At 45.2% G+C, this 12770-nt stretch overlaps 1 protein-coding gene across 4 annotated transcripts in view; it reads right to left on the bottom strand.

The window, feature by feature from the left end:
* Positions 1 to 12770, bottom strand: part of LOC117423348 (chloride channel protein 2-like) — a 112795-nt gene that overhangs the window by 43760 nt on the left and 56265 nt on the right. For all 4 annotated transcript variants that reach the window (XM_058990452.1, XM_034038966.3, XM_058990453.1 and 1 more), the window contains exons 3-4: positions 5096 to 5227; positions 478 to 606 (exon numbers count right to left, since the gene is read on the bottom strand). In XM_058990452.1, coding sequence (XP_058846435.1) covers positions 478 to 606; positions 5096 to 5227 — 261 coding nt within the window. The remainder of the gene's footprint in view (positions 1 to 477; positions 607 to 5095; positions 5228 to 12770) is intronic.

The raw sequence follows: 12770 nt of genomic DNA, 5'->3' as shown, positions 1-12770 counted from the left end.
GTTCTATAGGGACATGGCATTCCCACAGAGCTCTATAAGGACATGGCATTGCTACAGAGCTCTATAAGAACATGGCATTCCCACAGAGCTCTATAAGGACATGGCATTGCTACAGAGCTCTATAAGGACATGGCATTGCTACAGAGCTCTATAAGGACATGGCATTCCCACAGAGCTCTATAAGGACATGGCATTACTGCAGAGCTCTATAAGGACATGGCATTGCAGCAAGAGCTCTATAGGGACATGGCATTCCCACAGAGCTCTACAAGGACATGGCATTGCTACAGAGCTCTATAAGGACATGGCATTGCAGCAGAGCTCTATAGGGTCATGGCATTCCCATCAGAGCTCTATAGGGACATGGCATTGCCACAGAGCTCTATAAGGACATGGCATTGCTACAGAGGGGGAGCTGTGCATTGTGTTTGATTGACTCTGATGCTGAGAAGCAGCAGCAGCAGCTTGCGTATTTACCGACTGCCTGGGGAGCGAGAATCTGCGTGAATCCCGCGGAGAAGGTGATGAGGACCACGGGAAAGGTGACCCAGGCCAGGTACTGCAGGAAGACGTTGCTGTCCAGCCCACCGTACATCCATTTCTGTGCTGTAAGAGAAGAGAGGAACAACACAGTGAACTTACTGCAGATGGCATGACTGAGGGGTCAAAGTGAAACCTTACTGCAGATGACATGACTGAGGGATCAAAGTGAAGCCTTACTGCTGAGAGTCTGAGAATGCTTATCTAGTTGTGCACTAAATGGAAGTTTGAAGTTTTTTTGTTTTACATTTTTGTTATGTACAGTACAGTGAAGACATACAGTAACTACTACATAAAGGGGCAGATGGGGACTCAAATAAAATGTCTCCTTGTCATGAAGACAAACACAATTAACAAACAAACAAACGCACCAGGTCTGTTTTGCTGAAAGTGTATTATTTTTGTCCGGGTTTACAGCACACAGTGACGGCTTCAGTAAACGCACTGCAGGACAAACTCTTAAGTCCAGAGCTAACTGAGATTCTGCAGAGTACAAGATTACGAAATGAAATGCTAAAGACAACCAAACAAGAACACCCCCGCACTGGGGGGCACTTAGTGCTGTGCATTGATGTGGTTTAACACCCCCCACCCCCCCAACAACCTTACAGCAAACAGCACCTCCACTATGTCACATGAGCTCAGAAACACATTCCTGTACACGGCTGTAAGGACCAAGTGGAACTGGTCACAAACACACAGCTTTTACACAATCAATCCTGCTTCAGATGCCTCTGCTATGCAAAGACCATTCATAAGAGACCCATGTCCCCGGTCCCACATACAGTGTGTGTCATTTATTGTATAATAACCAGTTTACATTCAAAGCACTTTATCTGATTCCTCAGGCAATTGCTATTCATGGTTTTGACAGCACTTCCCGACACACACACACGCATAAAAACACTGTAGAGATACAGCCTGTGCACCTCTCGTATGTACGAGTGCAGCCCGTGCACCTCTCGTATGTACGAGTGCAGCCCGTGCACCTCTCGTATGTACGAGTGCAGCCCGTGCACCTCTCGTATGTACGAGTGCACCTCTCGTATGTACGAGTGCACCTCTCGTATGTACGAGTGCACCTCTCGTATGTACGAGTGCAGCCCGTGCACCTCTCGTATGTACGAGTGCAGCCCGTGCACCTCTCGTATGTACGAGTGCACCTCTCGTATGTACGAGTGCAGCCCATGCACCTCTCGTATGTACGAGTGCACCTCACGTATGTACGAGTGCACCTCTCATATGTACGAGTGCAGCCCATGCACCTCTCGTATGTACGAGTGCACCTCACGTATGTACGAGTGCACCTCTCGTATGTACGAGTGCAGCCCGTGCACCTCTCGTATGTACGAGTGCACCTCTCGTATGTACGAGTGCACCTCTCGTATGTACGAGTGCAGCCCGTGCACCTCTCGTATGTACACACAGGAGAACGCTCGGACAAACATCAAACACCAAGTGAGATTTAAAAGGCATATCTGAGGAGCTGTTCCTGATTCTCTTTCCCTCCCACTCTGTGGATTTCCGTCTCCGTCACACTGCTCCTCTCTCAGAAAGAAAGGCATCCCGTCCTTGGCTGCTGACCAAAGCCAGCATTAGTATGCAGCTCCCTTTCTGATAGGATGTTCATGAAGTTACAGAGTTCTAGAGGCATGCTGCATTTCTGCACAGGCTGTGTGGGTGTGTGGGTATAAGAGCACTGGGAATCAACGCTGAACTTCAGGAAACAGAGGTAGAAAAAGTGTAATAACGAAGGTGGTTTAAAATGTAAAATAATCATCTGCTATGTGCCGGTGGAACAGAGAGAGAGGATCTCGGGCTCCCTGGACTGCCTCTCTCTCCTCCATGTTGAGTGGCTTATCTGTAACCCGAATCAAACCTTTGAAAAGCCTGACGGCCACATCAAAAACGAGAACAGGAGGAGACGGTAAACGCCACCAAAGCTAATGAAGCAGAGGAGAATGTTTTTTAAAAGGACGAGCGAGCGTCCCACGCTGTTCAGCCGAGGACAAGGCTACTATGAATGTCCTTAAGACTGGCTTGGGGGACTCCGAGCCTCGCTAGAATTAATTAAACACGTATTTAATTCCTGCTCTGTACAGATTTAAGTGAAAACTCTCCTCGCTAATGTAGGAGCCACCCACAAGCTATGCATATTCAGCCAGGCTTATCGACTAAGTGAGCCAATCCAAATGCATTCTCTCTCAATTTGCCACAGAGAACATCAGTGTGGCTGGAAAATTCAGAGGCTTGAGATTATTTATTTAACATTCCTTCCATCTACACAGTATAAATAGTCAATTGTCATTACGACAATATCGAACTCTATGTGAACTAAGAGTCTATTTTCTACCAAACTCAGAAGTCAGAGTCATTAGTAGATAAACTTAACTGACTATCACAGTACAGAGTGTTGCAACCAGCGACCCTAATTGTGAGCCTGTGACTCAGCAAATGAAAGAACTCAGTACTGGGTAATGGATCTGAGAGCCAGCATATACAATAAAACACCAGTACAGGGAACTCACAGAACCGGAAAACATGGACAGCCATTCCATACACACGCAGGTTAAATAAATCTAACAGGGTTCAATTGCTGCTACTTGAAATGTCACTGCGGTTTTCTACAAAAAAGTTGGCCTGACACTGATCCAGGGGTAGTATAGTCATTTCTGCTGCTCAACATTTCTTATAGCACAGGTCTATGTGATGAGAAACATAACTCTGATAGCATTAATAAAAAGTGGTAACAGAGAGCCAACCCTCTTAATGCATTCTAAAGAGTCATTACCTTTGCATGAGCAGAGGGTGGATCCTGGGCCAGTGAAACCTGCAGCAGGATACAACGCTAGACAAAGCTCATAGCGATCAGAGTGGACTGTGTGGTTTCATAAGCAGGTAACAGTGATGAGGTCTGTGTTGTTCTCCTATTACTGGAATAGAAAGCTCTGTCGGCTTCATCTGCTTCATGGTATAGTATAGAGGCAGGTGAAGAAAATGAACATGGCACAACAACACAACCCTGCCAGCATGATAGCAGCCAGTCAGACCAATGAGTAAAAACAAGCCAAACCTCAATATGATAGGAGTGCATGCAATATCAAGGCATGTTAGAAAGTGTCAACAGGACCAATTCAAGTCATGTTTGTACAAATAGCAGCAACGTTCTGACTGCCCCTCATGACTCTGTGGAGTCTGTTTGATCAGCAGTTTCTTGAAAAGGAAAATAAAAAAAGAAGAAATAAAGATTAAAATGAGATGTAATTTCGAGAGCTGTCCTCTGAGAATCTGCAAGTATTAGAATCTGGGTATTAATAATGTATAGATCCCCCCCCCCCCTCTATCCTGGGCTCTGTTTGTAAGATATTACACAAGTAGAATGTAGCGCTCTCTTCTCTGGGTATTAATAATGTATAGATCCCCCCCCCCCCCCCCCCCCTCTATCCTGGGCTCTGTTTGTAAGATATTACACAAGTAGAATGTAGCGCTCTCTTCTCTGGGTATTAATAATGTATAGAAAACCTGCAGACATGCTTATTATCACGTCTCCAACTTGCCAGAAACGCCACATTTTCTCACCCTGTACCAGCAGAAATTGAGGTGTAGGAGTTTGGAATGGCTGGGTTCTGAGTGTAGATGAAATGAAACAATGCTCGAAGAAACCACTTGTTGCCCCTTCTCGGGAACCAGCAGGTGCTTCATGATCCTCATCACATGAATTCAACACAGACACTTTGCTCAAGCAGGGTATTATTACCAGTGGCCATTTGTTCGTTTGATTTTGTGAGCAAAGCATTTTATTTCGAGCTTTAAGCAAGGTGGTGCTACTCTTTCAAAGAAATCTGGCTCATGTAAATACAACAACTTCCATCTTAACACCAGCAGAGCCCGCTGAGAATAACGCCTCTGCCATCAAACTCTCGAACATTCACACTGTACTGTGCATACACTCTGAGGAGGGTCACAGTGAGTTACACAGTTTAGAAAGCAACGTGCTCCTCCTTGCAGGACGTCCTGTATGCTGCACAGCGTGCTCCTCCTTGCAGGACGTCCTGTATGCTACACAGCGTGCTCCTCCTTGCAGGACGTCCTGTATGCTGCACAGCGTGCTCCTCCTTGCAGGACGTCCTGTATGCTGCACAGCGTGCTCATCCTTGCAGGATGCAGAGCTAGGACATTCTGTATGCTGCACTCAAGCTCTGAAGTTTGTTGATAAGGGCATGTTTTCAACGCATCCACGACCAGAGCATCACTAATGCACACGAAGGGCTCCACAGGGAATTCACCCGCATTACAAAGGGAAACAAAACAGTCTACAAAAGGACAATGTTATCAGAAGATGCTCACTGTTTAATAGGGGATGTGCAAAAAATGTGCATGTTATTAATTCCATTTGCAACATTTATTCACATTCACTCCTAAGGGGTTCTTTGATAACCACGCTGGGTAATTGTAAATGTGGTTTGCATTGACTGGCCTTTCAAATGAACAAACTGTACAGGAACTCTAACTCTTACTCTAACCCAATGCAATCAGCAGCCCCTCCCCGGCTCACCTTGCAAACAGACAGCGATGGCGTAGTCCATGGCCCAGCTCACCAGCGCCATCAGAAGCCCGAGCAGGATCAGGAAGATCCAGTCCTCCCCCACCCTGGAGATCAGGAACTTCTGGCATTTCACCGTGCAGACTGCAGAGACAAGACGAGAGTTAGCACTATGAACAGAGCCGGCAACAACACTGAGACATTGTACAGCACAGCCACATACAGACACATAACCCCTGCTACTGAACTGTGCACCAGCCAAGCAAAGCAAGATACACCATTCCCCTGGGGTACAGTCTGAAAGAGGAATAGTACTACTGGATCTATAGAGTTCAGACTGACATACCATACTGCATCTATGCATGCCTATACAGTCTGTCCAATATTCCCAAGTATACACCGCATGCATTTCAACCAGAGTTGAGTTATTCATCAGAGAAGCTCATTGACCATGTAGTGTTAGGCATGCAGAATGAATGATGGCACATTTCACTCTTTAGTCCAACAGCAGCAGGTTTATTGATTGAATTGCGCTCAGGAGGAGAGAGAACACAGCTGGACAGCGGGGGAAGTCTCAAGCTGAGGCCTGATTGGAGCTGCTTGGTTTCAAAACGATGTAACCCCAGTTTTGTAAGCAGTGCTCCAGCACACAAAGAGTTAATTTTCACAAGCAGGGGTCAGGTGACCCGCTCTTAAAAAAAGGTAAACTTGTTTACTCTCATCCGGCTGGAATATTCCAGATGAATAAAACAAAAAGCAGCATTGAAAGCTGTTAGCACAGCCTGCTCAATGAAACGTTACTATTACTTCATCACTGTACCCTAGATTTAAACACTGAAAATAATGAGGCAATTTGACAAGCAATTCCTAATAATTGAAAAAAGAGAGAATTGCAAATAGTGATTTTAAATGTTAGGCATCAAATGGCTTTGCTCTAGTAATTTTTATATTTTACAGATGGTTTAGTACTGTGGCTAGAAGTAACTTTACATAAGAAAGTCACTGCAGTATTGAGGAGATTAAGAATACTAATGTATTCAGTGGAGAATCGTTCAGCAGTGAGAGTGCAGCGATGTGGTGTATGAAAGGTAATTAAAAGGCAATTACTTTGGTAGCAATGAACTAGTTGAATATTGACCCAAATATATCAAAACAATTCTGATTGTGTTTAAAATACACAGAACTTGATGGCATGTTCTCTAAAGCTTTCAGAGATTAACAGGGCAGTACTGCACCTGGATACGGGACTGTGCAGGTGTATCCTCGCTGTCTAGATTCTGATCCGGTATAACCCGCTGAATCACGGGACTGTGCAGGTGTATCCTCACTGTCTAGATTCTGATCCAGTATAACCCGCTGAATCACGGGACTGTGCAGGTGTATCCTCACTGTCTAGATTCTGATCCGGTATAACCTGCTGAATCACGGGACTGTGCAGGTGTATCCTCGCTGTCTAGATTCTGATCCAGTATAACCCGCTGAATCACGGGACTGTGCAGGTGTATCCTCGCTGTCTAGATTCTGATCCGGTATAACCCGCTGAATCACGGGACTGTGCAGGTGTATCCTCACTGTCTAGATTCTGATCCGGTATAACCTGCTGAATCACGGGACTGTGCAGGTGTATCCTCGCTGTCTAGATTCTGATCCGGTATAACCCGCTGAATCCCGGGACAGTGCAGGTGTATCCTCACTGTCTAGATTCTGATCCGGTATAACCCGCTGAATCACGGGACTGTGCAGGTGTATCCTCACTGTCTAGATTCTGATCCGGTATAACCCGCTGAATCCCGGGACAGTGCAGGTGTATCCTCGCTGTCTAGATTCTGATCCAGTATAACCCGCTGAATCACGGGACTGTGCAGGTGTATCCTCGCTGTCTAGATTCTGATCCAGTATAACCCGCTGAATCACGGGACTGTGCAGGTGTATCCTCGCTGTCTAGATTCTGATCCAGTATAACCTGCTGAATCCCGGGACTGTGCAGGTGTATCCTCGCTGTCTAGATTCTGATCCAGTATAACCCGCTGAATCCCGGGACTGTGCAGGTGTATCCTCGCTGTCTAGATTCTGATCCAGTATAACCCGCTGAATCACGGGACTGTGCAGGTGTATCCTCGCTGTCTAGATTCTGATCCAGTATAACCCGCTGAATCACGGGACTGTGCAGGTGTATCCTCGCTGTCTAGATTCTGATCCAGTATAACCCGCTGAATCCCGGGACTGTGCAGGTGTATCCTCGCTGTCTAGATTCTGTGGTGGACTCCCCTGTGTTCGTACAGTCAAGCGCTTGCTGTTACCTGCTGCCAGTGCAACAGGGCAGCAACAAGACAACACTGCCTGCTCAGCATGAGAAACATCAAGCAAAAATTAAACTTGTGCTCCTGTGGAGAGGCTCTGCAGTGACGCTGCCCACAGCTCCCGTGCACAACAAGATTGAGTCCCAGCCAAGCACAGGGCACCAAGTGGAGGACTGGGGCTCTGTCCAGGATCGACCAACAGAAACACTGTCCACTAAACAGTATTCTTTACAGGCGAGAAGTAGCTGCTAATTCATCAGCTAAGGCACCCTGAACAATTGAATGAGATTTGGAGGATACCAATGAAGATGTCAGAATGGGACTCCAAACATCCTCTGATATATATGTATGTGTGTGGTGTTGTTTTTAAGTAAAGAAAGCTTCATCCACCAATCAAGTTGTCAGAGGGTGACTAAGCAATGGGTTTTTAATCACTGCTCTCCTTCACACATTAATATTTATGCTTGTTTAGTTTCCTGCCTTACCAGACAAATGAGATGTTCTTGTCTCTAAAAGAGAGTTATTAAAAACGAATTGATGATACTTAAAAAAAAATAATGTAGGGAACTGCTGTGGGTGGCACTGGCTACGGGTGCTGGTGTGCAGTGAAGATGCATTTACTATTGAACTACAGTGTCAACAGAACACAGGCATGTACTGTACGTGATAAGAGACTTTAACAGAGTGCACAAGAATGCAGTTACACGTTTACTGGGGGATGCTGTGGTAAAGCACAGTAAACGCATGATGCAAAACTGAAAAAAATACAGGTAAACTTCAACATGATTAAGCAAATGATTTAATGATAAGCTTTGACTGTGCTATATCTGCTTAAGCTATTGATCACTATGAAGTGTGTACTGTGTGTTAACCCTTCAAGAAACTGGACTGAAAACAGATACATGAATCCAAATCAGCAATCAATACAGAAATTCAAAATGTAGCTGTTTTCTGTTTCTGCACTATGTCCCGGTCATGGAGCTATTAATAATAATAATAATAATAATAATAATAATAATAATAATAATAATAATAATAATAATCTGTTCTAAGCAGCTGATTATCGATTAATAAAAGGTACCGTGGCTCAGAATGTTACTGAGCTTATCTGAGGTTGCCATGGAAACAGAAGAGCCTTCTCTGCAGCATAATTACGGGGGACCTGGAGGCGTCAGATCTGAGGGCTGGAGTAAAGGCAGGTCACAGAGTGCGGCTCTGCAGCACACCTGAAGAGACACGACTGCTCTTTATAGTGCCTTGATTACTCCTAACGGGGTTTAGACTGACGAGAGCGTACGTGGGCGGTGATAGATAGATCGATTGATCGACTGATCGATTGATAGAGAGAGAGAGAGAGAGAGAGAGAGAGAGAGAGATAGAGAGATTTTGTTTTTGCACCGTTTACATCCTTCCACTTGACAAACTCAGTTACACAGCTGACAGAACGCTGTAACGATCCCCCTGGGTGTTGAACGATGCATTTCTGTGCCACAGGTTTTCTTTTTTTTGTCTGGTCATAAACTAGACCTGAAGAATCTAGCATGGACCGAGTGGTTTAGTTGCGGGAAAATCTTGACCTTCACTGTGTCACACTGGGTTGCTGGGCCCCCTGGGGCTCCAGTCCCCTAAACCAGCTGCAACTCCAAGGCCATGGCCATGCCTGACACAAGACATTTTCCAAGTGAGAATGCCAGTGTCAGACATGTAACACTTAGCAAGACGCTCTGTGATAGGCTGATGATCTACCAGCCACTCTACAGTTTGAGTGATTATCAGTGTCTGATGTCTTCATTTGTCTGTTCTCCTAGTTTGTGCAGTGCAGTGCACTGATGATGTATGGAGGTGTGTCAGTCTCTTCACAGAGACCTCACAGAGACAGGGTGGGGAGAGAACAGCAGCTACTTACCCCTCCTTTTTTAAAATTGAATTAAAATTTTAATTTAGCACCTGAAAATCTTAAGAAAAAACTATTAGCTTTCTCTTGCAGTTCGATTGTCATCCCTGGCATTTACACTGCAACAAGCATCAAAATGAAGATGTTAAGTGTTTACGTCCCTGTAACCGCACAGTCGCTGTCATTCCAGGGAGTTGTTTAGCGAATTCCACACTTTCCACTGTTACTGAATTCTAACTGAACGTTAACTCAGAGTGGTTCTGCATTAGCTCAGTTTGAATTATAAAGAAGAGCCTTACTGGTTTTCTCTGCCTTTGCCCACCCACACCAGCAGCTATAGATTCAGGGTACAGTCAGTATGGAGCCCTCATTGATACAATCAATCTATTATTTTACAGGGAGTCCAATGTTAAACAGTGGGGTACAGTCAGTATGGAGCCCTCATTGATACAATCAATCTATTATTTTACAGGGAGTCCAATGTTAAACAGTGGGGTACAGTCAGTATGGAGCCCTCATTGATACAATCAATCTATTATTTTACAGGGAGTCCAATGTTAAACAGTGGGGTACAGTCAGTATGGAGCCCTCATTGATATAATCAATCTATTCTTTGCAAGACGCTTGTAAAGATAAGTCCTGGTTTCCCTGCGTTGTTCCAGACATTTTGCATCGAGGGTTGATGAAAAGCAATGTTTTTAATGGGTTTAACGGGGACCCTCTCTGGAGCATTGCATGCCTTAAAGAGATGGTTGAAGCAGTCATCTGTATAACTTTGGTACATCTGTCACTGCTTAAATCAGCTGACAAATGCACATTCCAGTGCTTATCAAAAAAAAAAAAAAGATGTTCTCTCTAATCAGTATCTTCTCAAAGCCACAGCGTGCATCACCACACAGCAGTCAAGCAGATGCATCAGAAGCATGTGTAGCTTGGAGTAGCGTGGCTGGTGCTTCGTACACAAAGGCAGCAAGAATCTGTCTGCATCCTGCACATCTGAAGCTTCAACAAAAGAGCCATCTTTATCTCTCTCCGGCAGCATTAGCTCACATATGAAGATTTTGGGGTTTTTTTGGTTCTTTTTGTTATTCCAGTGATAGACAGGACCAGACTGCTAACCAGGAGTCACGTTGCTCATCTGTACAGCAGAGAGGGATTAGCACTGGCAGTGTCTTGCCTCCACCTACCCAAATGACTTGTGACAGTAAATGGAACACGATTTGTTTTTAGTTTGTACACAAAGGGATGCTGTCTCCTTTAATAAGCGGCTGTGTCATTGTATGCATGTCAGTATACCCACTGACACGGATTAGAAACTACAGGACAACCTCACGCTCAAATCCAGCAGCCTTCTTGTGCATTGTGTCCCCAAGCAAGCCCAGCTCGAGCAGACTGGATACAGTGGTTCTACTATTTGAAACACTTCCTTTCTGGAAAGGAGGGGCAGTTCAATCAGTTGAAGATCCTTTTGGTATTATTACTTGCCAAATGTTTCTCCTCTTCTATGGTAATTACTGGTTAAGGTTAGGAAATTCCCTTATGAACAACATCTTGTTAGCTGATGTAAGTAATTGTGGTCCATTCCCCGCTAATTACACATTTATTACACCAGTAATTACCATAGAAAAGGTGGAATCACTGTTATCTACCTGTGAACTGATAGTGTGGTATGCAAATTACTGGCAAAGTACTTAAACTCTAGCAGAGATTTCCCATTAAAAATGATCTAGACAGACCGGAACCAATGACAAACTACAGGAGAACCTCGGGACAGGATGTGCAAACAACAAATTCAACAGTGTGCCTAACTGGAATGGGAACAGCACCCACATGCCAGGCCAGCGGTGATGCTCCATCTGAACACCTTCCTGTAAGCCTGTTTATACATATGGGACGCTGCATCAGCCTTCATCCTTCTGCCTTTCCATCCAAAACACACGGGACTGGGGCCACCATATGCTACTGAATGTGCACCATGTGCTCCATGGCTAGAAGCCTTTGGCTACAGGGACCATGACGACAGAGCAAACATATTATCGCTTCATTACTCGCTTCATATTATTTATATATTATATATATACACACACACACACACACACACACAGAGCAATTAAACAGTCTCTCTTCATGCTGATTAAGCAGAGGTTATACTGCAGCAGCTGCTCTACGACAGGGGAAGGGGTTGTCTCCTCTAATTCCACACTCTCTCGAATTCAATTCTCACTATTATAGTTCTACCATCTATAGGGGAGGGGCCGCAACAACAGATGGGAAGCTACTTCCTGGGTCACCGTGAGAGGGGAATTATTACAGGTACCTTGACATGTGGAAACTTGAAAAATAAAAACAGAAAGCAGAATCAATGAATGCCTGAAAAAAAACAATAATCTAAGGGCACTGTTTGAGAGGCACTGTAATCACAGCCAAGACACAGCACTGCTTTCTTTCCAAGCTCGTACACAGACAGTCCACCTGATTAGCTTGTAAAGGGACCCAGAGCATCCGCTATATACGTTGGTTACTGTGGAAACCAAAATTACCCAAACACCCTCTTCACCCATTGCAAAGCCCTCCTCCTTTCTAATGGTAGAGCTGCCTCTTCATCACAAATTCATTGCAAAGCCCTCCTCCTTTCTAATGGTAGAGCTGCCACTTCATCACAAAAAGAGCCACCACCTTCCAGCATTTGTCGCTTCTTGGCAACCACCTTCTGTTGCCTTGATGATGACCTTTCTGTGCCTCCACACATTAAGACTTGCTGCTAATTCCGGGATATCTTGTATATGGCTGGACCCTGGGCCCCGCACAAGACGTGAGGTCTCACATTAGCAACATCTGGGTGAAATACACACTGGGTACAGGTGCAACTGTAACTTCACCAGCCCCAGAGGTTGGATCTGCAAGTGATCTGAAATTGCAGTTACTAGCAAAACATAAACCCATTCTGTACTGCCTCCCTCACAGCCCCTCAGCTCTTACCAAGAACGGCACTGCCTTCCAGTCTCTCAGTTCTAACCATTAGCCTGTCATAAACACGTCTTCAAATGCATGTTGCCAAGACATGATGGAAATAAGTCAAGTCCTTGCACAAGCATGAACACGCCTGGTGGATTTGTGCCTTGCCGATTGCTCAAACAAATCTCAGAAAAGCAACTAAGAATTCCCCTTGGAGTGTGAAGTCACTGTACATGTTTAACCCAATCCCACACTTTACATTCCAGCTACAAGCCCTTCCAATTACCCTCCAAGCAGCCCCCGACAGTGGCAAGAACCAGGAAAGACGGGGCACATTGTGCTAACCTCAGGTGACCCCCTGCAAGACACACAATAAGAGCAGGGAAAAGCTCGCTGAGATCCCCTGTCTTATTCTAGCACGCTGCACTGAAACCTGGTTCCACTGCTAGAATCTGCTGTCAGAAAAGCTCGCTGAGATCCCCTGTCTTATTCTAGCAGGCTGCACTGAAACCTGGTTCCACTGCTAGAATCTGCTGTC

Source organism: Acipenser ruthenus, chromosome 17 (assembly GCF_902713425.1).
Source record: "Acipenser ruthenus chromosome 17, fAciRut3.2 maternal haplotype, whole genome shotgun sequence".
NCBI classification, from domain to species: Eukaryota; Metazoa; Chordata; class Actinopteri; order Acipenseriformes; family Acipenseridae; genus Acipenser; species Acipenser ruthenus.
The sequence above is the reverse complement of the archived record's forward strand: the minus strand, read 5'-3'. Positions and strand labels throughout refer to the sequence as shown.